This window comes from Macaca mulatta, chromosome 10 (genome assembly GCF_049350105.2).
Source record: "Macaca mulatta isolate MMU2019108-1 chromosome 10, T2T-MMU8v2.0, whole genome shotgun sequence".
NCBI lineage: Eukaryota > Metazoa > Chordata > Mammalia > Primates > Cercopithecidae > Macaca > Macaca mulatta.
Window position 1 is genome coordinate 13,342,759 of NC_133415.1, and position 23,205 is coordinate 13,365,963.

The window sequence follows — 23,205 nt, forward strand, 5'->3', positions numbered from 1 at the left end:
CTAGGACTGTGCTGGGTCAGACCTGAAGCTAGCACAGCACTGGGTCTCACCCAAGGCCTACAGTCACCACTGCCTGGCTACTGTCTATGTTTGCTTAAGGCCCTAGGCTCTACAGTCAGCAGGCAGTGAAGCCAGCGAGGTTATGTCCTTCCCTTCAAAGCAGCAAGTTCCCCCGACCCCTATCCTGGGAAGGTCTTTAAATGCCATCTGGGAGGCAGGGACTGGAGTCAGAAACCTTAGTAATCTCCCTAGTGCTCTATTCTCTTACAGCCTGGCTGACACCCAACCCATAAGACAAGTCCTTCCCACTCTTCCCTCCTCTTTCCACAAGCAGAGAAGTCTCTCTCCATGGCCACCACTGCCCCAGCCCTGTGGCAAGTACTGCCTGGCCACCGCTAATGTTCATTCAGGGCCTACGGGCCTTGAGTCAGCTTGTGGTGAATGCAGCCAGGCCTGGGACTCTCACTTCAGGGCAATGTGCTCCCCTCTGGCCCACGGCAGGTCCAGAAATGCCCTCCCAGAGCCAATACTTAGAATCTGGGACCCCAAGAGCCCTCTTGGTGCTCTACTGCACTGTAGCTGAGCTGGCACCTAGGCTGATTTATGCTTTTTATGAAGGTACTTTTGTGTGTGTGTAGTTGTTCAACTTGGTGTTCCTCCAGGGAGGACAATTGGTGGAGGTTTCTATTTGGATATCTTTTTTTTTTAATTTTTTTTTGAGACGGAGTTTTGCTCTTTCACCCAGGCTGGAATGCAATGGCACGATCTCAGCTCGCTGTGACCTCTGCCTCCCGGGTTCAAGCGATTCTCCAGCCTCAGCCTCCCGAGTAGCTGGGATTACAGGTGCCCGCCACCATGCCTGGCTAATTTTTTTTTTTAATTAAAAAGTAAACTTTAATGTTGAAAATGCAAACTTGGGGAAGGCAGAAAGATCACATACAAGGCTGTCACTTCACACTTGGAAGGCTACATGGCAGCCAGGCAGAGGTGCTCCTCACTTCCCAGACGGGGCGGCGGCCAGAGAGAGCTGCTCCTCACTTGACAGATGGGGCGGCAGCCACGTGCCTGACTAATTTTTGTATTTTTAGTAGAGACAGGGTTTCGCCATGTTGGCCAGGCTGGTCTCAAACTCCTGACCTCAGGTGATCCACCCACCTCGGCCTCCCAAAGTGCTGGGATTATAGGCGTGAGCCACCGCGCCTGGCCCTATTTGGCCATCTTGCTTTGCCTCCACCTTCATTTGATGGATTTTGATAACAGAACACCCCCATGTAACCACCACCACAATCAAGATATGAGACATTTCTGTTATTCCCCAAATTTCCTTTATGCCCCTTTGTAGTCCATGGCACCCACCCCACCCCTGGGCAAACACCTATGTGCTTCCTTTTTTTTTTCCCTGCAGGAGGACGTCTTCCTGCTTTCCATCACTGCTGCTTTTAATCATATAGCATGTAGTCTTATGAGTCTGACTTTTCACTTAGCATAATGCTTTTGCAATTTGTGATTGAGCGTTTTCATACGATTCTGTTTTTTCTCTGTGTTAGCCTGGAAGTTATACACTTTTTAGTAGTAACTGTTGGGAGATCGTTCTCCAAGAGTCTCTCTCATGTTTCTATACATCCTGCTAGTGGAGACATTGACTACCTGTTTTTGTCTGTTTAGTGTTGTTATAAAGGAATACCTAAGTCTGAGTATTATACATAGAAGAGGTTTTGTTTGTCTCAGCGGGGCGTGGTGGCTCACGCCTGTAATCCCCAGCACTTTGGGAGGCCAAGGTGGGTAGATCATGAGGTCAGGAGATCAAGACCATCCTGGCTAAATGGTGAAACCCCATCTCTACTAAAAATACAAAAAAAAAATGAGCCGGGCGTGGTGGCGGGCGCCTGCAGTCCCAGCTACTGGGGAGGCTGAGGCGGGAGAATGGCATGAACCCAGGAGGCAGAGCTTTCAGTGAGCCGAGATCGTGCCACTGCACTCCAGCGTAGGTGACAGAGCAAGACTCCGTTTCAAAAAAAAAAAAGGTTTTATTTGTCTCGTGACTCTTCAGGCCTTACAAGAAACATGGTGCCAGCATCTTACCAGCGTCACATGGCAAGAAAGGAAGTGAAGAAGAGAAAAGAAGTTGTTAACTGTTGTTAAAAAGTGCAAGGCTCGGGCCGGGCACTGTGGCTTGTGCCTGTAATCCCAGCACTTTTGGAGGCCAAGGCGGGTGGATCACCTGAGGTCGGGAGTTTGAGACCAGCCTGACCAACATGGAGAAACCCTGTCTCTACTAAAAAAACACAAAAAAATTAGCTGGGCGTGGTGGTCCATGCCTGTGATCCCAGCTACTCGGGAGGCTGAGGCAGGAGAATTGCTCAAACCCAGGAGGCGGAGGTTAGAGGGAACCAAGATGGCGCCATTGCACTCCAGCCTGGGCGACAAGAGCGAAACTCTGTCTCAAAGAAAAAAAGAAAGTGCCAGGCTGTTTTTAACAACCAGTTCTTATAGGAACGAACAGAGAAAACTCACTCACCCCCACCCCACAGGGAGGGCATTAATTCATTCATGAGGGATCTACCCCTATGGCCCAAACACCTCCCATTAGCCCCCCACCTCTAACATTGGGATCAAAATTTAACATGAGGTTTTGGGGGCAGACATCCAAATTATAGCACTACCTTTATTTCAGGCTACCTTCAAAGGATGTTTATACAGCAGACAGCCTCGGAAAATAGAGTTAGGGTCTCGTAGAACACAGAGTAAGTTTGCTTACTTTTCAGCATAATCAAGATTATACCTTCTTCTGGAGCAAAACTTAGACAACAGCAAGCGGGGCAAAGTCTGAAACCATTTGCACATCTTGACAGAACCTTAGAGATTACAAGATATGTCTTTGGCCCACTGAAGGTCCATTAGTATCTTCCAGAACAATAATGTACTCTTAGAACCCTTTAGCTATGTATTCCCTTCCAGGCTTCAATGCCGTGTGCTATTGTTTTATTTAGTTTTTATTTTAAACCTAACAAGACACTATACCATCAATACTTATTTAGATTTCCCCACATATTTAACTTGCCATGGGGCTTCATTCTTTCATGCCTCTTTGAGCATCCATCTAGGATCGTGTTCATTCCACATAAAGAGAAAGCTTTTGGCCCTGCACGATGGCTTACGCCTGTAATCCCAGCACTTTGGGAAGCCAAGGCGGGAGGATCGCTTGAGCCCAGGATTTCCAGACCAGCCTGGGCTACATGGCAAAACCCTGTCTCTACCGAAAATACAAAAAGTTAGCTGGGTGCCGTGGTGCACGCCTGTAGTCCCAGCTACTTGGGAGGCTGAGGCGGGAGGAATTCTTAAACATGGGAGGTTGAGGGTGCAGTGAGCAGTGATCGCACCACTGCATTCCAGCCTGGGTAACAGGAGTGAGACCTTGTCTCCAAAAAAAAAAAAGGAAAGAAAAAGCTTTTGTATTTCCTTTCATGTAGGTCTGCTAATGACAAAGTCTCTGGGTTTTTTGTTTGACTAGTGAAATGTTTTAATTTTAACCATGTTCTTGAAGGTTTTGTTTTTGTTTTCATTTTGTTTTGTGTGCTAAGTACAGAATTCTCATTGGCATTTATTTGTTTATTTATTTAGAGACAGAGTCTCGCTCTGTGGCCCAGGCTGGAGTACAGTGGCACGATCTCCACCTCCCAGGTTCAAGCGATTCTCCTCCTTCCACCTCCTGAGTAGCTGGGGCTACAACCATGCACCACTACGCCTGACTAATTTTTGTAGTTTTAGTAGAGATGGGGTTTCACCATGTTGCCCAGGCTGATCTCGAACTCCTGAGCTCAAGTGATTTGCCTGCCTTGGCCTCCCAAAGTGCTGGGATTACAGGCATGAGCCACCATGCCTGGCCAGCATTTATTTTGTTTTAGCTCTCTGAGGAAGTCATTCCATTATCTCTGGCTTCCATTGTTGAGAAACCAACTGTTATTCTAATGGTTGCCCTTTGAAGATAACTTTTTTTCTTCTGCTATTTTAAATATTTCCTCCTTGTATTTTATTTTCAGCAGGTATAGTATGCACATATATCAGCAATTGCTATGTTACATACAATACATATTGTGCAACATATGTGTCATTATCAGTTACTACTATGTAACAAACTACTCCAGAACAGCTTATAACAGTAATCATTTATTTAGTCCATAAATCTACAATTTGAGCAGAGCTCAGTGGGAAAGCCTCAGCTCTACTTTATATGGCACCATCTAAGGCAACTCGCAGCTGGCAAGTTGGTGCTGGCTGTTGGCTGGGAGTTCATTCAGGGCTCAGGGCCCAGGATCAAGAGTCCTCACCATGGGTTGCTGCAGCCTCCTTGTGGCATGATGGCTGGGCCCCAAGAAAAGAGAAATAGAAACTTCCAGTCTCTTAAGGCATTGGTCTGGAAGCTGGGACAGCATCATTTTTGCCATATTCTGTTGGTAACGCAGTTACATCGCCAGATTAAAGGGTAAAGAGATACAAATTCCCACTGCTCAGTGCAAGGAATATCAATGATTTAGGGGGCCGTGTTTTAAGACCCCCACAAGGTGCTAAGTGTGGATTTTTGGGGCTTTCTTGTTTTTGTTTTTTTCTATGTGTTTTGGCAGTGGCGTCAGGGAGGGCTTATAGGGTATGTTAAGTCAGCAGAATAATGTGTTTTGTTTATTTATTTATTTATTTTGAGATGGAGTTTCACTCTTTTGCCTAAGCTGGAGTGAAGGGGGGTGATCTCGGCTCACTGCATGCTAGTCGGGAATTCCTGACCTCAGGTGATCCACCCACCTCGGCCTCCCAAAGTGCTGGGATTACAGATACGAGCCACTATGCCTGACCACAGTGGCTCACGCCTGTAATCCCCAGCACTTTGGGAGGCCGAGGTGGGCGGATCACGAAGTCAGGAGATCGAGACCATCCTGGCTAACACAGTGAAATGCCGTCTCTACATAGCTACAAAAAATTAGCTATGTGTGGTGGCGGGCACCTGTAGTCCCAGCTACTCGGGAGGCTGAGGCAGGAGAATGGCATGAACCAGCGAGGTGGAGCTTGCAGTGAGCCGAGATCACGCCACTGCACTCACTCCAGCCTGGGCGACAGAGCGAGAGTCCCTCTCACAAAAAAAAAAAAAAAAAAAAAGGCCGGATGCGGTGGCTCACACCTGTAATCCCAGCACTTTGGGAGGCCGAGGGGGCGGATCACAGGGTCAGGAGATCAAGACTATCCTGGCTAACACGGTGAAACCCCGTCTCTACTAAAAATACAAAAAAAATTAGCCAGGCATGGTGGTGGGCGCCTGTAGTCCCAGCTACTCGGTAGACTGAGGCAGGAGAATGGCGTGAACCTGGGAGGGGGAGCTTGCAGTGAGCCGAGATTGCGCCACTGCACTCCAGCCTGGGTGACAGAGCCAGACTCCGTCTCAAAAAAAAAAAAAATAAAAAAAAAAAATAAATAAATAAATAAATAAATAAAAAATAAAAGTTCAGTTTTGGAAAGTTTGCAGACATCAACTCTTCAAATGTGATTTCCATTTGATTCTTTTTCTACTGCCTCTGATCCTCCACTTACATATGTATGCTAGATCTTTTATTAGTCTATGTCTCTTATCTACTTTACTATATTTTCTATCCTTTTGTCTCTCCTTGCTTTATTCTGTTTACTCTTTCCTGATTATATTTTTTAATTCTGTAATTTCCATTTGATCCTTTTTTGATCATTCAAAGGTCTTTGCCAAAATTCTAAATTTCCTTTTTTAACCTCTCGAATGTTATCACAGTTACTTTAAAGTCTATTTTGGATAACTTAAATATTTACAGCCCCCTCACTTACAGATATGTTTCTTTTGTATATTGTTTCTGTTGGTTTTCTTTCATGTCTTATCTCCACATATGCCTGGTGGCCTGGTGAGTTTTGATTATGTGCTGGTCATTGTATTTGCAAGTATGCTTGTAGAAATAATCTGGAGTGGCCGGGCGTGGTGGCTCATGCCTGTAATCCCAGCACTTTGGGAGGCCAAGGTGGGCGGATCATGAGATCAGGAGATCAAGACCATCCTGGCTAACACGGTGAAACCCCGTCTCTACTAAAAATGCAAAAAATTAGCCCAGCGTGGTGGCAGGTTTCTGTAATCCCAGCTACTCTGGAGGCTGAGGCAGGAGAATCGCTTGAACTAGGAGGCAGAAGTTGCAGTGACCAGAGATCACACCACTGCACTCCAGCCTGGGCAACAGAGCTGGAGTCTCAAAGAAAAAAAGAAATAATCTGGAGCCTAGTTTGATGTTTCCTTATAAAGAATGAATTTATTTTTGCTTCTCCCAGGTACCTGGGAACACTTGCAACTAGGATAACCTCAGTCTAGTTTCTGGAACTGAAATTACTTGAGGCTGAACTGTGGTCCCTGTGAGAGCGTGTCTGTGCATGGCTCACCCTTATTCCTAGGCTAAGTAGTTCTTTAGGACCCTAACCCAAAGTAAGAGATGTTCATCAGGGCTCTCCTGTTGGCAGACCCCTGGGCTCCAGTCCCTGTGTCCTGAGCCCCATGACGCTGTTACTGGTGCTGCTCATTCCCCATCCTCTCCAGTAACAGCCACCTGAACACTGAGCTCAGTTCCTCAGTTTCCATCATTCCTTCCAGCCTAGTGAGTCGTCAGTGTCTTTTGAGGTATACAGTGCCTGCCAGCAGATGTTTTTTAATAATTTGTCCAGCATTTCTGGCTGTCCTCAGTAGGTGGTCTGTTTCATATTCCCTAGTCTGCCGTTAATGGAAAGTGGAAGTTCTGAGACAGAATCATCGTTCCCATCAGCATTCAAATGCCTGATTACACTTTCCCCATTCCCCACTTTATTTGCTCCTCTCCACAGCAAAACTCCTCAAAAATATCTGTCTTTGCATTCCTCAGATTCTCACGTCCTGTCCTTAAACCCACTTTAATCAGGTCTTGGTTCCCACCATTCCGCTAAAAGTATTGTTGTCAAGGTCGTACATGTCTCGGTGATGCTAATTCCAGCGGTCAGTTTTCAGTTGTCATTCTCTGACATATCGGCAACACTTGATATGGAGTGCCCTGATGTTGAGGGGTTGGTGAGATGAAGGAAAAACCCAGCCAAGGGCAATGAGGAATGGCTTCTTTCCACCTCCTCCTTCCCTACCTTTGTTGTGGTTTTTGTTGTTTCTCTAACACTGATTACCTTATAGTTTATTTAATGTACTTCCTTATTTTGTGTTTTTACTTAAGTCATTTTGTTGATCTCCCCCATAATAACAAAGGCTCGGGCCAAGCGTGGTGGCTCACGCCTGTAATTCCAGCACTTTGGGAGACCGAGGTGGGTGGATCACTTGAGGTCAGGAGTTCGAGACCAGCCTGGCCAACATGGCGAAACCCTGTCCCTACTAAAAATATAAAAATTAGCTGGGCATGGTGGCACATGCCTGTAATCCCAGCTACTAGGGAGGCTGAGGCAGGAGAATTACAGGAGAATTGCTTGAACCCGGGGAGCAGATGTTGCAGTGAGCTGAGATCATGCCACTGCACTCCAGCCTGGGTGACAAAGTGAGATTGTGTCTCAAAAAACAAACAAACAGCCGGGCGCGGTGGCTCACGCCTGTAATCCCAGCACTTTGGGAGGCCGAGGCGGGCGGATCACAAGGTCAGGAGATCGAGACCACGGTGAAACCCCGTCTCTACTAAAAATACAAAAAATTAGCCGGGTGCGGTTGTGGGCGTCTGTAGTCCCAGCTACTCGGGAGGCTGAGGCAGGAGAATGGCGTGAACCCGGGAGGCGGAGCTTGCAGTGAGCCGAGATCGCGCCACTGCGCTCCAGCCTGGGCAACAGCGTGAGACTCCGTCTCAAAAAAAAAAAAAAAAAAAAAAACAAACAAACAAAAATAGGCAGCCAGGCACGGTGGCGCACGCCTGTAATCCCAGCACTTTGGGAGGTCAAGTCAGGCGGATCATGAGGTCAGGAGATGGAGACCATCCTGGCTAACACAGTGAAACCCCGTCTCTACTAAAAAATAGAAAAAAAAAGTAGCCGGGCGTGGTGGCGGGCGCCTGTAGTCCTAGCTACTTGGGAGGGTGAGGCAGGAGAATGGCGTGAACCCGGGAGGCAGAGCTTGCAGTGAGCCAAGATTGCGCCACTGCCCTCCAGCCTGGGCAACAGAGTGAGACTGCATCTCAAAAAAAAAAAAAAAAAAGGCTTCAGGAGGGCAGAGCATTTTATGCAATTGTTCATTAATTGACTCCTCCATTTGGCACAGATCACATGCCCAGTAGTTAATTGTTAATTGACGCACTGTCTGTGGAACAGCAGACTGGTCTCGTGAGCCAACACTCTCTGGGAACTGCCTCTACTAGACTCTGGCCAACTCCTGCGCTTGTAGTGGTATGCAAGACAAAACCTTCTGGTATGTGAAAAGCCCTGGTCAGAACTTTAAGTAACCATCACTGACATGTAATGGTTTTGGTTTTTTGAAAGTGCTTTTATAGTGCTTTTTCATCTGTCCTCACAGCACCTCTGGGAGGTAGGTAGGACAGGTACAGTTAGTCTCATATTTCAAATGGGGCTCAGAGAGGGAAAAGGATTTCCCAAGATCACACAGCACCTTAGTAGCAAAACTTGGACTCAACCCCAACACTTAAAAATGAACAAAGCTGGCTGGGCGCGGTGGCTCATGCCTATAATCCCAGCACTTTGGGAGGCCCAGGCACGCAAGTTGCCTGAGGCCAGGAGTTTAAGATCAGCCTGGCCAACATGACAAGACCCTGTCTCTTCTAAAAATACAAAAAATTAGCCGGGAGTGGTAGCGGGCGTCTGTAATCCCAGCTACTCTGGAGGCTGAGTCAGGAGAATCGCTTGAACCTGGGAAATGGAGGCTGCAGTGAGCTGAGATCACGCCACTGCACTCCAGCCTGGGCAACGAGAGTGAAACTCTGTCTCAAAAAAAAAAAAAAAGAAAAATTTCCCTGTTTTTTTAATAGCTCATTTTAATGGCTGCAAAATAGTTTATTACATAGTTATACCATAATTTATATAATACTTTGTTGCTGTACATTTAGGTTAAACAATACTTACTTAGTTCCTACTATGAACAGGGGCCAAGTACTGGAGGCTGGGGCTCTCAGATGTGGCCATCGAATTGGAAAGTGGATATGGCAGGGCTGTGGTAAAATAAAATATAAAAGTAATAAATGATATTACCAAAGAAAAGGAAAGTTTTTCAAAATAAAAGAAAATCTAGACAGGCACAGTGGCTCACACCTGTAATCCCAGCACTTTTGGAGGCTGAGGCAGGAGGATCACTTGAGGCCAGGACTTCAAGACCAACCTGGGCAACATAGCAAGACCCCCCCTCTCTACAAAAATTTAAAAAATTAGGCCAGGTGCCGTGCCGTGGCTCACAGTGACTCATGCCTGTAATCCTAGCACTTTGAGAGGCTGAGGGAGGCAGATTGCCTGAGCTCAGGGGTTCGAGACCAGCCTGGGCAACATGGCAAAACCCCATCTCTACTAAAAATACAAAAAATTAGCCAGGTGTGGTGGCACGTGCCTTTAATCCCAGCTACTCTGAAGGCTGAGGTAGGAGAATTGCTTTAACCCGAGAGGTGAAGGTCTCAGTGAGCTGAGATTACAACACTGCACTCCAGCCCAGGTGACAAAACGAGACTCATCTCCAAAAAAAAAAAAAAAAAAAATTAGCTGGGCATGGTGGTGCATGCCTGTAATCCCAGCTACTCAAGAGCTAAGGTAGGAGGATCCCTTCAGCCCAGGACTTCGAAGATGCAGTGAGTCATGATCACACCACCGCACCCCAGCCTGGGTTACAGAGCTGGGTTTGTCTCTAAAAAACAACGTCTAACCTAAATGCCATTATGTCGTTTACATGTGTATAGATGTGTGTGTGTGTTTGCTTGGGAGGGGAGTCAGGCTGGGGCAGGCCAGGCTGCAGTCTGGGGACCTTCTGATTCCAGCAGGGATGTGGGCTGAAGGTCCCGCCTGGCTCATTTCTGGGTCTTGCTCCTCTGTCCTGGCTCTACAGACTCTTCCAGCTGGGGTTGGAGACTGACGCCCTGGTGAATTTCCAGCAGTATTCCTCGCAGCTGCTACCCTTCTATGAGAGCTCCCCCCAAGTCCTGCACACTGAAGTCCTGCAGCACCTGACCGACCTCATCCGTAACCACCCCAGCTGGTCAGTGGCCCACCTGGCTGTGGAGCTAGGGATCCGCGAGTGCTTCCATCACAGCCGTGTCATCAGGTGAGCAAGGGAACAAGACCATTTGGACAATGTGTGTGTACCAGCTTGTATGGGCAGTGGGGGCTGCAGGCCTCCGTTCCCCTCCGTAGTTTGACTTTAAAAGGAGCAGGGCCTGGCATGGTTGCTCACTAATGCAGTCCCAGCACTTTGAGAGGCTGAGGAGGGAGGATCATTTGAGGCTGGGAGTTCAAGACCAGCCTGGCAAAATAGCAAGACCTTGTCTCTACGAAAAAATTAAAAAATTAGCTGTATGTGGTGGCATGTGTCTGTAGTCCTAGCCACTTGGGATGCTGAGGCAGGAGGATTACTTGAGCCCAGGAGTTATAGGTTACAGTGAGCTATGATTGTACCACTGCACTTCAGCCTGGGCGACAGAATGAGACCTTGTCTCTAGGAAAAAAGAAAAAAAAAAAAAAAAAGGTACGGCATTGCTACCAGATTAAAATGTAAGAAGGACAATGTAATATTTCTGGAGTCCGGAGTGCTCACCAGGTGCCAGGTCTGTGGGAGCTGATTTCTACCCACCGTGAAATTGAATTTTCCCAACCCCCACAAGGTATCGTGATTTTATTTTATTTTATTGTTTTTTGAGATGGAGTCTTAGTCTGTCACCCAGGCTGGAGTGCAGTGGTGTGATCTCGGCTCACTGCAACCTCTGCCTCCTGGGTTCAGGTGATTCTCCTGCCTCAGCTTCCCAAATAGCTGGGAGTGCAGGCGTGTGTCATCATGCCCAGGTAATTTTTGTATTTTTAGTAGAGACGGGTTTCACCATGTTGGCCAGGTTGGTCTCGAACTCCTGACCTCAGGTGATCTGCCCTCCTCGGCCTCCCAAAGTGTTGGGATTCCAGGCGTGAGCCACCATGCCCGGCCCACGTATTGTCATTCTAGAGAGAGCTAACAGGATTTGTGCCGGTCACTCAGCCAGAGAGGGTGAAAGAGGGGCTTGGATCCTTGGTGTCTGCTTCCAGGCCGCTCTTCTGGAAGCTGAAGGCCTCCTTTTGTGAATCCATTCAGCAGCAGATGGAGCAGCGGTTGCCCCTGGTGAGGGTACTGTGCCCACACTTGCACAGGACACCAGTTGGCCATCTTGTGCAGAGGTAGCCACACCTCCTCTGAGTCTCTACCCCAGATGGCTCAGTTAAGTTCCTAGGCCCAGAACTCAACCTCACTGCTGGCCGGGTGTGCTGGCTCATACTTGTAATCCCAGCAGTTTTGGAGGCTGAGGCAGACATACCACTTGAGGTCAGGAGTTTGAGACCAGCCTGGCCAACATGGTGAAACCCTGTCTCTACTAAAAATACAAAAAATTAGCCAGGCGTGGTGGCGCATGCTTGTAATCCCAGCTACTCGAGAGGCTGACGATTAAACCCGGGAGGCGGAGGTTGCAGTAAGCCGAGATTGCATCACTGCATTCCAGCCTGGGCAACAACAGCGAAAGTCCATCTCAAAAATCAAAACAAAACAAAAACCCTCACTGCACTTTAGTTTCCAGGCGTGCTCTTCTCTTGGACAGCACCGTGTCTCATCTCACGACGGCTCTGTCCATTTCCTGGGGCAGGCACAGCAGGTTGTGTAGATAAGGATATTGACGCCAAGGAAGGTTAAGTGAATTGCCTGAGGCTAGTGAGATATCCGCTTCTGCGACCCTTTCCTGTGCCACCACCCTGCCCACTTCTTGCTGGTGTGGCCCTGGGGTCCATCTCTTGTACAAGTGAGCAAACTGAACAAAAACCTGATACAGGTCACATCAGATATAAATACATTCAAATCAGCCCAACTAGCTGAGTGGTGGGAATGCTTTTGAGCTCAAATAAACCAGAATGTCTGAGTTTCCGACTTAGGTTCCGACTTAGGTTCCCCTGCCGCCTTGTGCCACACCTGCTCACCTCTGCTCACCCTGGCCCTTCCCTGCAGCTGTGCCAATTGCACGGAGAATGAGGAGGGCTGCACACCCCTGCACCTGGCCTGCCGCAAGGGTGATGGGGAGATCCTGGTGGAGCTGGTGCAGTACTGCCACGCTCAGATGGATGTCACCGACAACAAGGGAGAGACGGTCTTCCATTATGCTGTCCAGGGTGACAATTCCCAGGTGCTACAGGTGAGCAGGGGGAAGGGCAGGGTGACTGGTACTGATACCTCCCGGTGTCCACAGTTCCCTTTGGGCCCCTGGGCTCGGGTGTCACTCTTAGGCCTCTTACTGTCCCGTGTTGGTCCTTGAGGCCTGAGCTCCTTCATGGAGGGTGCAGACCCCTCGCTGGCTCTTCCCTCCCAGCGCTTTTCCAGGAGCCACCGTCCTCGGTCTCTTTGCTTGATAACCCTAGGGACGACCTCCAACCCAGTAAAATAAACCCAAGGCCCAGCTCCAGCCAGTCAGTTCAGTTCCACTTTTCCTGAGCACAGTCTGTGAGCCAGATACCTGCCTGGAGGGGCTCGTGGGCCAGCGGGACCTGGGCTTTACCTTTTGCGAGCTTGTCCAACCTGCGGCCCTGCAGGCTGCATGCAGCCCAGGACAGCTTTGAATGTGGCCCAACACAAATTCATAAACTTTCTTAAAACATTATGAGATTCATGCACGGACCTTTTTTTTAGATCAGCTGTCGTTAGCGGTCTTGTATTTTATGTGTGATCCAAGACAATTCTTCCAGTGTAGCCCAGGGAGGCCAAAATATTGGACACCCCTGTTTTACAGCAATTCAAACCAAGCAAACCGAGCTCTCTCCAGTTCCTGTAGGCATTTATGCCAGAGGCCTTCCTGTTAACGTTTTTGATTACCTGGGTAAAAGATGTGATTTTTTAATTGTGGGCAAGCTGATGGGTGATATTATTAAATAGCTATTTCATGTATTAGATTGAACAGAAAAGACAGGATGTTGGATTATGTTTTATTGTCTAGAATTAGAAAATTCTTCTAAAGATCATGTTCTCAGTGCCTTGGCATCAGAATGCAACCACGTTATTCCAGAAAATGTGGATTCCTTGTTTTTGTTTTTTTTTTTTTAAGACAGAGTCTCCCTCTGTTGCCCAGGCTGGAGTGCAGTGGTGTGATCTTGGCTCACTGCAACCTCTGCCTCCTGGGTTCAGGTGATGCTCGTGCCTCAGCTTCCTGAGTAGCTGGGATTACAGGCATGTGCCACCAAGCCTGGGTAATTTCTGTATTTTTAGTAGAGATGGGGTTTTGCCGTGTTGCCCAGGCTGGTCTCCAACTCCTGGCCTCAAGTGATCCACCCGCCTCGGCCTCCCAAAATGCCAGGATTACAGATGTGAGCCACCGCGGCTGGCCCAGAAAATGTGGATTCCATATCTTATGCTTCGTGCTCTCAGGGAAGGGAATTCTCCACCCACAGTTGAACTCCGCTTTCGTTGACAATCCTCTGCGTACCCAGCACGGTTCCGCGCAGACCCTGCCTCCACGTGGGGGCGCGCACACCCGCTTCTCAGTGGTCATGCACGACTGCAGCTGTCCTTCATCGGGTGCTGATTGGTGCCTGACCCTGAACTGAGTGTTGTATATGTTCTAGTTAATTCTGAGAATACACTTATGGGGTGGAGGTCATTATTCCCCTTTCCTCTCCGAAGAAGCTGAGGTTCAGTGTTGTTAAGAAGCGTGCCCAGGGAGGGCCACAAAGCTGAGAGGGTGGGGCTTGATCTTTCACTGGCCTCGATGCCAGCCCCTTGCTCTCCCTGCTGTGTCTCTGGCCTGCCTCCAGGCCCAGTGGGACTGCTGTGAGGTGACCCTGGTGTCACATAGGTGCACTGTGGTTGTAATGAACCTCATGGGGACAGCATTCAGCTAAAAGAGAGTAAAACCCTCCTAGTGCTTTCTTTGTTTTGAGACAGGGTCTATCTAGCTCTGTCACCCAGGCTGGAGTGCAGTGGCGCAATCGTGGCTCACTGCAGCCTCGACCTTCTGGGCTCAGGTGATCCTCCCACCTCAACCTCCTGAGCAGCTTGGGACTACAGGCTCGTGCCACCACACAGGCTAATTTTTTTTTTTTTTTTTTTTTTTTTTTTTGAGACGGAGTCTCGCTCTGTTGCCCAGGCTGGAGTGCAGTGGCCGGATCTCAGCTCACTGCAAGCTCCACCTCCCGGGTTTACGCCATTCTCCTGCCTCAGCCTCCCGAGTAGCTGGGACTACAAGTGCCCGCCACCTCACCCGGCTAGTTTTTTGTATTTTTTTTTTTTTTTTTAGTAGAGACGGGGTTTCACCGTGTTAGCCAGGATGGTCTTGATCTCCTGACCTCGTGATCTGCCCTTCTCGGCCTCCCAAAGTGCTGGGATTACAGCACACAGGCTAATTTTTTTTTTTTTTTTTTTTTTTTTTTGAGACGGAGTGTCGCTCTGTCGCCCAGGCTGGAGTTCAGTGGCCGGATCTCAGCTCACTGCAAGCTCCGCCTCCCGGGTTCACGCCATTCTCCTGCCTCAGCCTCCCGAGTAGCTGGGACTACAGGCGCCCGCCACCTCGCCCGGCTAGTTTTTTTTTGTATTTTTTTTAGTAGAGACGGGGTTTCACCGTGTTAGCCAGGATGGTCTCGATCTCCTGACCTTGTGATCCGCCCATCTCGGCCTCCCAAAGTGCTGGGATTACAGGCTTGAGCCACCGCGCCCGGCCAAGCTAATTTTTAAAAATTTTTTGATAGAGACGGGTCTCCCTGTGTTGCCCAGGCTGGTATCAAACTCCTGGTCTCAGGTGATCCTCTTGCCTCCCAATGTGTTGGGATTACAGGTTTGAGCCACTGCGCCTGGCCCATAGTTCTCTTTTTAATACTGCCGTTCTTTCATTGGAAACATAGTACCTGTGTGTAGAAAAACATCAATCAGGACAGAATGAAAAGCAAGAATCACTCCCGCCTGGACCCCCAGTGCCCATCCCGAGATACGGCCACCTTTTAAGTTCCTTGACTCAGAAACGTTTCATGTGAGCCACAGTCATGCCAGGTCACCCCTTCCTTCCCATGGGAGGAAAAGCACTTGGCTTTCCTGGTGCTTCTTTTTACTTTTTTTTTGTTGTTGAGACAGAGTTTTTGCCATGTTGCCCAGGCTGGAGTACAATGGCGCAATCTCAGCTCACTGCAACCTCTGCCTCCTGGGTTCAAGCAATTCTCCTGCCTCAGCCTCCCAAGTAGCTGGGATTACAGGTGCCTGCCACCACGCCCAGTTACTTTTTGTATTTTTAGTAGAGATGACATTTCACCATGTTGGCCAGGCTGGTCTCAAACTCTTGACCTTGGGTGATCCACCCACCTTGGCCTCCCAAAGTGCTAGGATTACAGGCGTGAGCGACTGTGCCCGGCCTCTTTACGTTCTTATTAGCATCCTATGGAGTCCAACTTCCCTTCCTCTTTCATCAGCTCCTTGGAAAGAATGCAGTGGCTGGCCTGAACCAGGTGAATAACCAAGGGCTGACCCCGCTGCACCTGGCCTGCCAGCTGGGGAAGCAGGAGATGGTCCGCGTGCTGCTGCTGTGCAATGCTCGGTGCAACATCATGGGCCCCAACGGCTACCCCATCCACTCAGCCATGAAGTTCTCTCAGAAAGGGTAAGACCTCCCTCCCCACCGCATCTGCTGGCCTGCTGGGCTCCAGCTCTCCTATCACCTGTCCCATGCCTGAGGCAAGCAGTGTCCACCATAGATCTTAGCACCTCCAGCCTCACAGCAGAGGCCCCGGGTTCACAAGCCTCATTAGGCCGGCCTGGCCCGAAGAAAGTGCTCTGTCATTTTATTATGGGTAGGAATCTCAGTTCACAAGTTCAGCTGTGTAAGGAGGAGACTTTACAATTTTTCTGGCTGGGTGCAGTGGCTCACGCCTGTAATCCCAACACTTTGGGAGGCTGAGGTGGGTGAATCACCTGAAGTCAGGGGTTCGAGACCAGCCTGACCAATATGGTGAAACCCTGTCTCTACTAAAAATACAAAAATTAGCCGGGTGTGGTGGTGTGTGCCTGTAATCCCAGCTACTCCGGGAGGCTGAGACAGGAGAATTGCTTGAACCCAGGAGGCAAAGAAAGAAAGAAAAAATACTATCTAGAAGGAACAATATCTAGAATGAATGAATGAGCCAGTGAGTCCTTCGATCCTGGCACTGTGCTAAAGCACTGGCCTCACCAAAATGAATAAGCCACTCCAGGACAGGAGACAGCCCAGCCACCCAGAACCTCCCAGCGCAGTGCTGGACAAGCAGTGAGAAGGCACGGGCGGGCGGCACTCAGGCGGGGAGGCTGGCACTCGTGCCTTTCCTCCAGTTATTCCGTCCTCTGAGAGCTGCATCCACCTTGCTAGCCCCATGGGGCATTGCTAGCCCTTCTAAGGGCTGGACCAAGCCTGGACAAACCCTCCTTTCCTGGAATCTCTCAAGCACAGGCAAAATGAGCTAGAACTTTCAGAAATATTTGACCAAACGGAGAAGATACCAACACCCCCAGCCCCGAAATCAGGTTCCCCAGTTACAGGTTGTGACCTGATTGGACACCCGGTGACGGGTGATGCTCTTCTCTACCTAAAGGGCTGGCACATGACCCCACTCTTGCTTGGCTCCAGCCACCCTGAGCTGTACTGGGCAGGAGCTGTAATTGACCAGTTTTCTCTCTCTTCAAACAACCTCAGCCCTCACCAGTCCCTCTCTGTCGCCACACAGGCCATCCTGGGTGGGTCCAGCGCCCCATCACATAAGAGGATCTTTGCAAAGAAGACAAAGGAAGAGGCTCCTACCTTGAGTGGAGCAGGGAGATCCCTTATCCACATGGCAGCCAGCACAGCCCTACTCCAAGATTCGCACAGCCTCGGTGTTACTGACAAGTGGTTCCCTCACGGCTCAGACTAGGAGCCCCTCGCTGTTTTTCTTTTTCTTTTCTTTGGTTTTTTTTTTTTTTTTTTTTGAGACAGAGTTTCACTCTGTCACCCAGGCTGGAATGCAATGGCATGATCTTGGCTCACTGCAACCTCTGCCTCCCAGGTTCAACCAATTCTCCTGCCCCAGCCTCCCGAGGAGCTGGGATTACAGGTGTGCGCCACCATGCCCAGCTAATTTTTGTATTTTTAGTAGAGATGGGTTTTTACCATGTTGACCAGGCTAGTCTTGAACTCCTGACCTCAGGTGATCCACCCACCTTGCCTTCCCAACATGCTGGGATTACAGGCATGAGCCACCGTGTCCAGCCACCTCTGCTGTTTTTCAGTGCAGCTGACCTTTCACACAAAGCTGGGTTTGTGCCTGCGGTTCTCAGATGATTAAGCCCCTGCTGGGGAAGGGAAACAGATAATCCCAGACAGTGAGATGGAGGCTGAGACTGAGGATGCCAGGGTTCTGCACTAGGAGCTCAGAGATGGCCGCTCAGGCAGCTGGAGTTCAGGGAAGGCTTGGGGGCAGCAGAGCTCGAGCCAAGCCATGGACCCCAGCTGGAGCTGGCCGCTGGGGTGAAGACGGGGGGCTCCAGAAGGCCCAGGGAAAGAAGCCGCGCCTGACTCCATGTGCCTAGTGCTGAGCACCAAGCCCTGGCATAAGGGCTGTAGGGAGCTGGGCAGCATAAATCCTGGGCCTGTGCTGGGCACCCCTAATAATGGAGAAGAGCAGCTGAACAATAGCACTGTCCCAGCCACTGGCTTAACCTTCATGTGGGCTATTTCACTACAGCCCAGACAGCCGATGTATTTTATTCCCCTTTTAAAGATGAGGGCCAAGTGTGGTGGCTTATGCCTCTAATCCCAGCACTTTGGGAGGCTGAGGCAGGAGGATGGCTTGAGCCCAGGAATTTGAGGCTACAGTGAGCTATGATCATGCCATTACCCTCCAGCCTGGGTGACAAAGGGAAATCCTGTCTCAAACAAACAAACAAACAAACAAAAAACAGATGAGGAAACCAAGACTTAGAGAGATTAAGTAACTTGCTCAAAGTCAGGCAGTCAGTAAGTGCCAGACCTGGAAATTAACCCCATGTGGGCTGTCCTGGTAATTGCACTAAAAAAAAAATTTAAAAATTAAAAAAATTTAAAAAACAGCTTTCTTGAGATATATTTCCTATTCCATGCAGTCCACCTATGGAAAGTACACAATGGTTCTGATATATTATGTTGATTTTTTCAATTGTGGTAAATTATATATGACATAAAATTTGCCATTTTAACCACTTTTGTTTTTTGTTTTTTTGTTTTTGAGATGGAATTTCACTCTTGTTGCTCAGGCTGGAGTGCAATGGTGTGATCTTGGCTCACCACAACCTCCACCTCCCGGGTTCAAGTGATTCTCCTGCCTCAGCCTCCCGAGTAGTAGCTGGGATTACAGGCATGCACCCCCATGCCCAGCTAATTTTGTGTTTTTTAGTAGAGACGGAGTTTCTCCATGTTGGTCAGGCTGGTCTCGAACTCCTGACCTCAGGTGATCCACCCACCTCGGCCTCCCAAAGTGCTGGGATTACAGGCGTGAGCCACCGCACCTGGCCCATTTTAACCACTTTTAAGTACACAATTCAGTGGTTTTAATCACATTTACAATGTTGTCCAACTATCACCCCTATTTCTAAAACTTTTCTTTCACCTCAAACAGAAACTCTGTAACCATTGGTAACTCCCTATTCTCTCCTCCCCACAGCCCCTGATAACCTCCCATATCCTGTCTGTCTCTCAGAACTTGCCTGTTCTAGAACCTCATATCAGTGAAATCATACAGTATTTGTCCTTTTGTGCCAGGCTTATTTCACTTAGCATGATGTCTTCAAGGTTCATCCATGTTGTAACACGTATCAGAATTTCCATTCTTTTTTTTTTTTTTACTATACTTTAAGTTCTAGGGTACATGTGCACAACGTGCAGGTTTGTTACATATGTATACATGTGCCATGTTGGTGTGCTGCACCCATTAACTCGTCATTTATATTAGGTATATCTCCTAATGCTATCCCTCCCCCCTCCCCCTCCCCACAATAGGACCCGGTGTGTGATGTTCCCCTTCCCGAGTCCAAGTGATCTCATTGTTCAATTCCCACCTATGAGTGAGAACATGTGGTGTTTGGTTTTCTGTTCTTGTGATAGTTTGCTGAGAATGATGGTTTCCAGCTGCATCCATGTCCCTACAAAGGACACAAACTCATCCTTTTTTATGGCTGCATAGTATTCCAATTTCCTTTCTTTTTAAGACAGAACACTATTTTGTTTATCCGTTCAGTCCTTCACTGATAGACACCTGGGTTGTTTCCACCTTTTGTCTGTTGTGAAGAATGCTGCTGTGTACATGGGTCTGTTCAAGTCCCTGTGTTCCGTCCTTTGATACTCCCGACCTCAGGTGATCTGCCTGCCTCAGCCTCCCAAAGTGTTGGGATTACAGGCGTGAGCCACTGCACCCAGCCAGAAAAATTGTAAAGTCTCCTCCTTGCACAGCTGAACTTGTGAACCGAGATTCCTACCCATAATAAAATGATGGAGTGCTTTTTTTGGGCCAGGCCGGCCTAATGAGGCTTGTGAACCCGGAGCCTCTGCTCTGAGGCTGGAGGTGCTGAGATCTATGGTGGACACTGCTTGCCTCAGGCACTGAGTGGAAAGCAATTGTGCTCTTTCCCCTCTGTCATACTGCTTCCTATAGCATGCAGGTCACTGTGTGGCTCACTGACAGTGTGGTAAGGAGGTAGAGGGTGGCTGTGTGCCAGGCACAGAACTGGACTCTGAAATGCCTGGTCTTCCTGGGGCTTGGCTTCAAGCCCATGTGACTCTAAAGCCAGCACCAGGGAGGGTGATCATTGCTAGTGGCAGTCATCAGGAAGGCTTCCTGGAGGAGGAGGTTAGTTGTGCCTTGAGGGGCTCAGTACAGCCTTAACATACCATGGTAAGTGTGCTGGTTGGGTTTGCTAAGCTTGGTTTGCACTGATGCTCTCTGTAAGCAGTAGATGAAGCTCCAAGTCCTGGCTTCATTCCACACCATGCAGACCCCAGCCTTTGCTCACCAGCCGGGGCCCCTGTCTCCCCAGGTGTGCGGAGATGATCATCAGCATGGACAGCAGCCAGATCCACAGCAAAGACCCTCGTTACGGAGCCAGCCCCCTCCACTGGGCCAAGAATGCAGAGGTGAGTGGAGCCTGAGGTGGGTGGGGCAAGGGGCCGGGCCCTGCAGGTCCTCAGGGCCCGCAGGAAGCAGGTTCCCGAGAGGACCCTGAGGCTAGCACTTGGGGGCTGATCGTGCTGTGGGTCTGCAGGCAGAGAAGTCCATGAAGAGCTGGGATCCTGGCAGGGCTCTGCTGCTCTCTGGCTGGGCGGTGGGATCCGCCCTGTGCCTCAGTTTCCTCATCCATGAATTCTGCTTTGGAGATGTGGTGAAGTCAGCGAGGTGGTGAAGTCAGCCAGGTAGTGCGTGACAAAACTTGGCATAAATTGTAAAGTGCTTCCCAAATAGAAGGTAGCGTGATGATGATTGTATTATTAGTCAGGGTTCTCTAGAGGGCCAGAATTAATAGGATAGATATATGTATATAAAGGGGGGTTTATTAAGGAGCATTAACTCACAGGATCACAAGGTCCTAAAATAGGCCACCTGCAAGCTGAAGAGCAAGGAAGCCAGTCCAAGTCCCAAAGCTGAAGGACTTGGAGTCCGATGTTGGAAGGCAGGCAGCATCCAGCACGGGAGAAAGATGTAGGCTGGGAGGCTGAGCCAGTCTGGCCTTTTCCCATTTTTCTGCCTGCTTTATATTCTGGCCACACTGGCAGCTGATTAGATGGTGCCCACCCAGATTAAGGGTAGGTCTGCCTTTCCCAGGCCACTGACTCAAATGTTAATCTCCGTTAGCAGCACTGTGTCAGACACACCCGGGATCAATACTTTGCATCCTTCAATCCAATCAAGTTGACACTCATTAACCATCACGATGATGGTGATGGTGGTGGTGGTGCTGGGTCTAGCTGCACACACAAGGAGCCTGGCTGGGCATCTCCTCTGAGGTCGTCCCCTAAGCTAAGCTCTATCCTGGGAGGATGGAGGCCTCTGGTCTCATCACCAGGAAGCACAGCTCAACAGGGCACGGGATGGCCCAGAGTTCATGGCCTACTTCTCAATGTGATGGGCCAGGAGGGAGAGCACTGCCAGCCTCGGAGGTACCTCTGCGTTCCAGGAACTGGACACGGAGTCAGGCCCTTCCGTGTAGGTTTGGTCACTCATTGTCATCACATGCTGTGAGGTGGGGACTTGAATTCCCATCTTCACAGAAGAGAAACCTGAGATGCACATGGCTATAGTGACCCATCCAAGTGCAGGCGGCTGGGATGAGTGGAGCTGGGCTTTGGGCTCAGGTCTGTGACTCCAAAGCCAGGCTCCCCTCCCTGGTCCCAAGGCGCTCTCAGGGATGTGTACTGCCAAGGCCCCGTGAGAGGTGATACCTTTGCAGAGTCCCAGGGAGGGATGCAGGGAGCGGGGTGCTTCAGGACAGGCCCCAGAGGAGCCTTTACAAGGAGAGATGGGTTCTGTTGGCGCTAGGAAAGGACCAGAAGCCTCTTAAAACAGTCAGCACATCTTTGGCTTTTTGTCCCTGGTCTTGGGATGCTGATGGTATGGGAGGCAGTCTAGGCCCCCCTAGAACTGGGGCCTGCCCCTGGAGTCCTGTTGCTAGTGCTTTCCAACATCCCGGTACCTGTAGGCCTCTCAGAGAGGACGTCACGTGTCACGGGGTACGGCAGCTCCCTGGGAGCCTGTGCTAACTCGGCCTGACCGTCTCCCGCAGATGGCCCGCATGCTGCTGAAACGGGGCTGCAACGTGAACAGCACCAGCTCCGCGGGGAACACGGCCCTGCACGTGGCAGTGATGCGCAACCGCTTCGACTGCGCCATAGTGCTGCTGACCCACGGGGCCAACGCGGATGCCCATGGAGAGCATGGCAACACCCCGCTACACCTGGCCATGTCGGTGAGCCCGGGACCGCGTGTCCTGCCTTGTGGGGCCCCAGTGGGAATGCAGGAGGGCTGTCCAGGCTGGAGCACTCCTCCCCCATTGTCTCCCACCTATCCTCAGCTGCTCCAAATCATCTTCCCACCCACAGCTCAGTTCATACCCTGACTCCTTCCTCAGGAAGCCCTCCAAGTCCCCCTCTCAGCCCGAAATAACGTCACCTCCTGTGTGCTTTGGTACCTTTTCCACCTCTGCCCCCATTTGGCACTTGCATGGCATGAGAGGGAAAAATGACAGCTCTGGCCACAGACTGGCCCTGGGCAAGCCATGTCACCTGTCAGCCTTGATTGCCTCATCTGGAAAATGGTGGTGTCAATACTTATCTGGAAGAGTTGTGGAAAAGTTACGGTGGACACTTGGTCACTCTCTACAGAATGTCTAAGTGACACACACGCTACCTGGCCCGAGTGAGCATCCTGCTTCCCTTCACTGGTCCGCATATTGCTCTCATCTCCCCTGGGAGGCTGTAAGATCCTGGCAGGCAAAGTCTGAGTCTGCAGCCCAGCGGCCTGTGGCAGGTGCCAGGCACCTTCGTTGGTTTATTATAGACCACAGTTCCATGCCCTCAAAGCCCTTACTGTCTGGTTAGACAACTAGAGTATGAACATATTAAACCTAGCAGAGGAGGATGTTATTATGTTACAGACACGTGTGTGCACGTATTCTTTTTTATTGAGATGGAGTCTTACACTGTCGCCCAGGCTGGAGTGCAGTGGCGCGATCTCGGCTCACCACAACCTCCACCTCCCGGGTTCAAGTGATTCTCCTGCCTCAGCCTCCTGAGTAGCTGGGACCACAGGCACGCACCACCATGCCCAGCTAATTTTTGCATTTTTAGTAGAGACGGGGTTTCACTATGTTGGCCAGGCTGGTCTTGAACTCCTGACCTCATGATCCACCCTCCTTGGCACCCCAAAGTGCTGGGATTACAGGCATGAGCCACTGCGCCCGACTGTGTGCACGTATTCTATAGCAGTACTATATGTACATAAGTCTGTTTACCGAGTCTCAGTGACGGAACATGAGAG

The 23,205-nt window shown here is 49.8% G+C and overlaps 1 protein-coding gene across 23 annotated transcripts in view; it reads left to right on the forward strand.

Annotated features, from left to right (window-relative positions):
• PLA2G6 (phospholipase A2 group VI) overlaps positions 1-23,205 on the forward strand; it is a 96,731-nt gene that overhangs the window by 52,946 nt on the left and 20,580 nt on the right. For 15 of the 23 annotated variants that reach the window (XR_013399020.1, XM_077949626.1, XM_077949632.1 and 12 more), the window contains exons 3-7: positions 10,046-10,261; positions 12,176-12,359; positions 15,610-15,797; positions 20,213-20,309; positions 21,953-22,135. Coding sequence is in view for 22 of the 23 variants with exons in the window: in XM_077949626.1 (XP_077805752.1) it covers positions 10,046-10,261; positions 12,176-12,359; positions 15,610-15,797; positions 20,213-20,309; positions 21,953-22,135 (868 nt within the window). In the remaining variant the exon portion in view is untranslated. Of the gene's footprint in view, positions 1-3,621; positions 4,044-6,513; positions 6,648-9,980; positions 10,262-12,175; positions 12,360-15,609; positions 15,798-20,212; positions 20,310-21,952; positions 22,136-23,205 lie in introns of those variants that run through there. The other 8 variants (XM_077949635.1, XM_077949637.1, XM_077949636.1 and 5 more) reach the window with 4 other exon arrangements.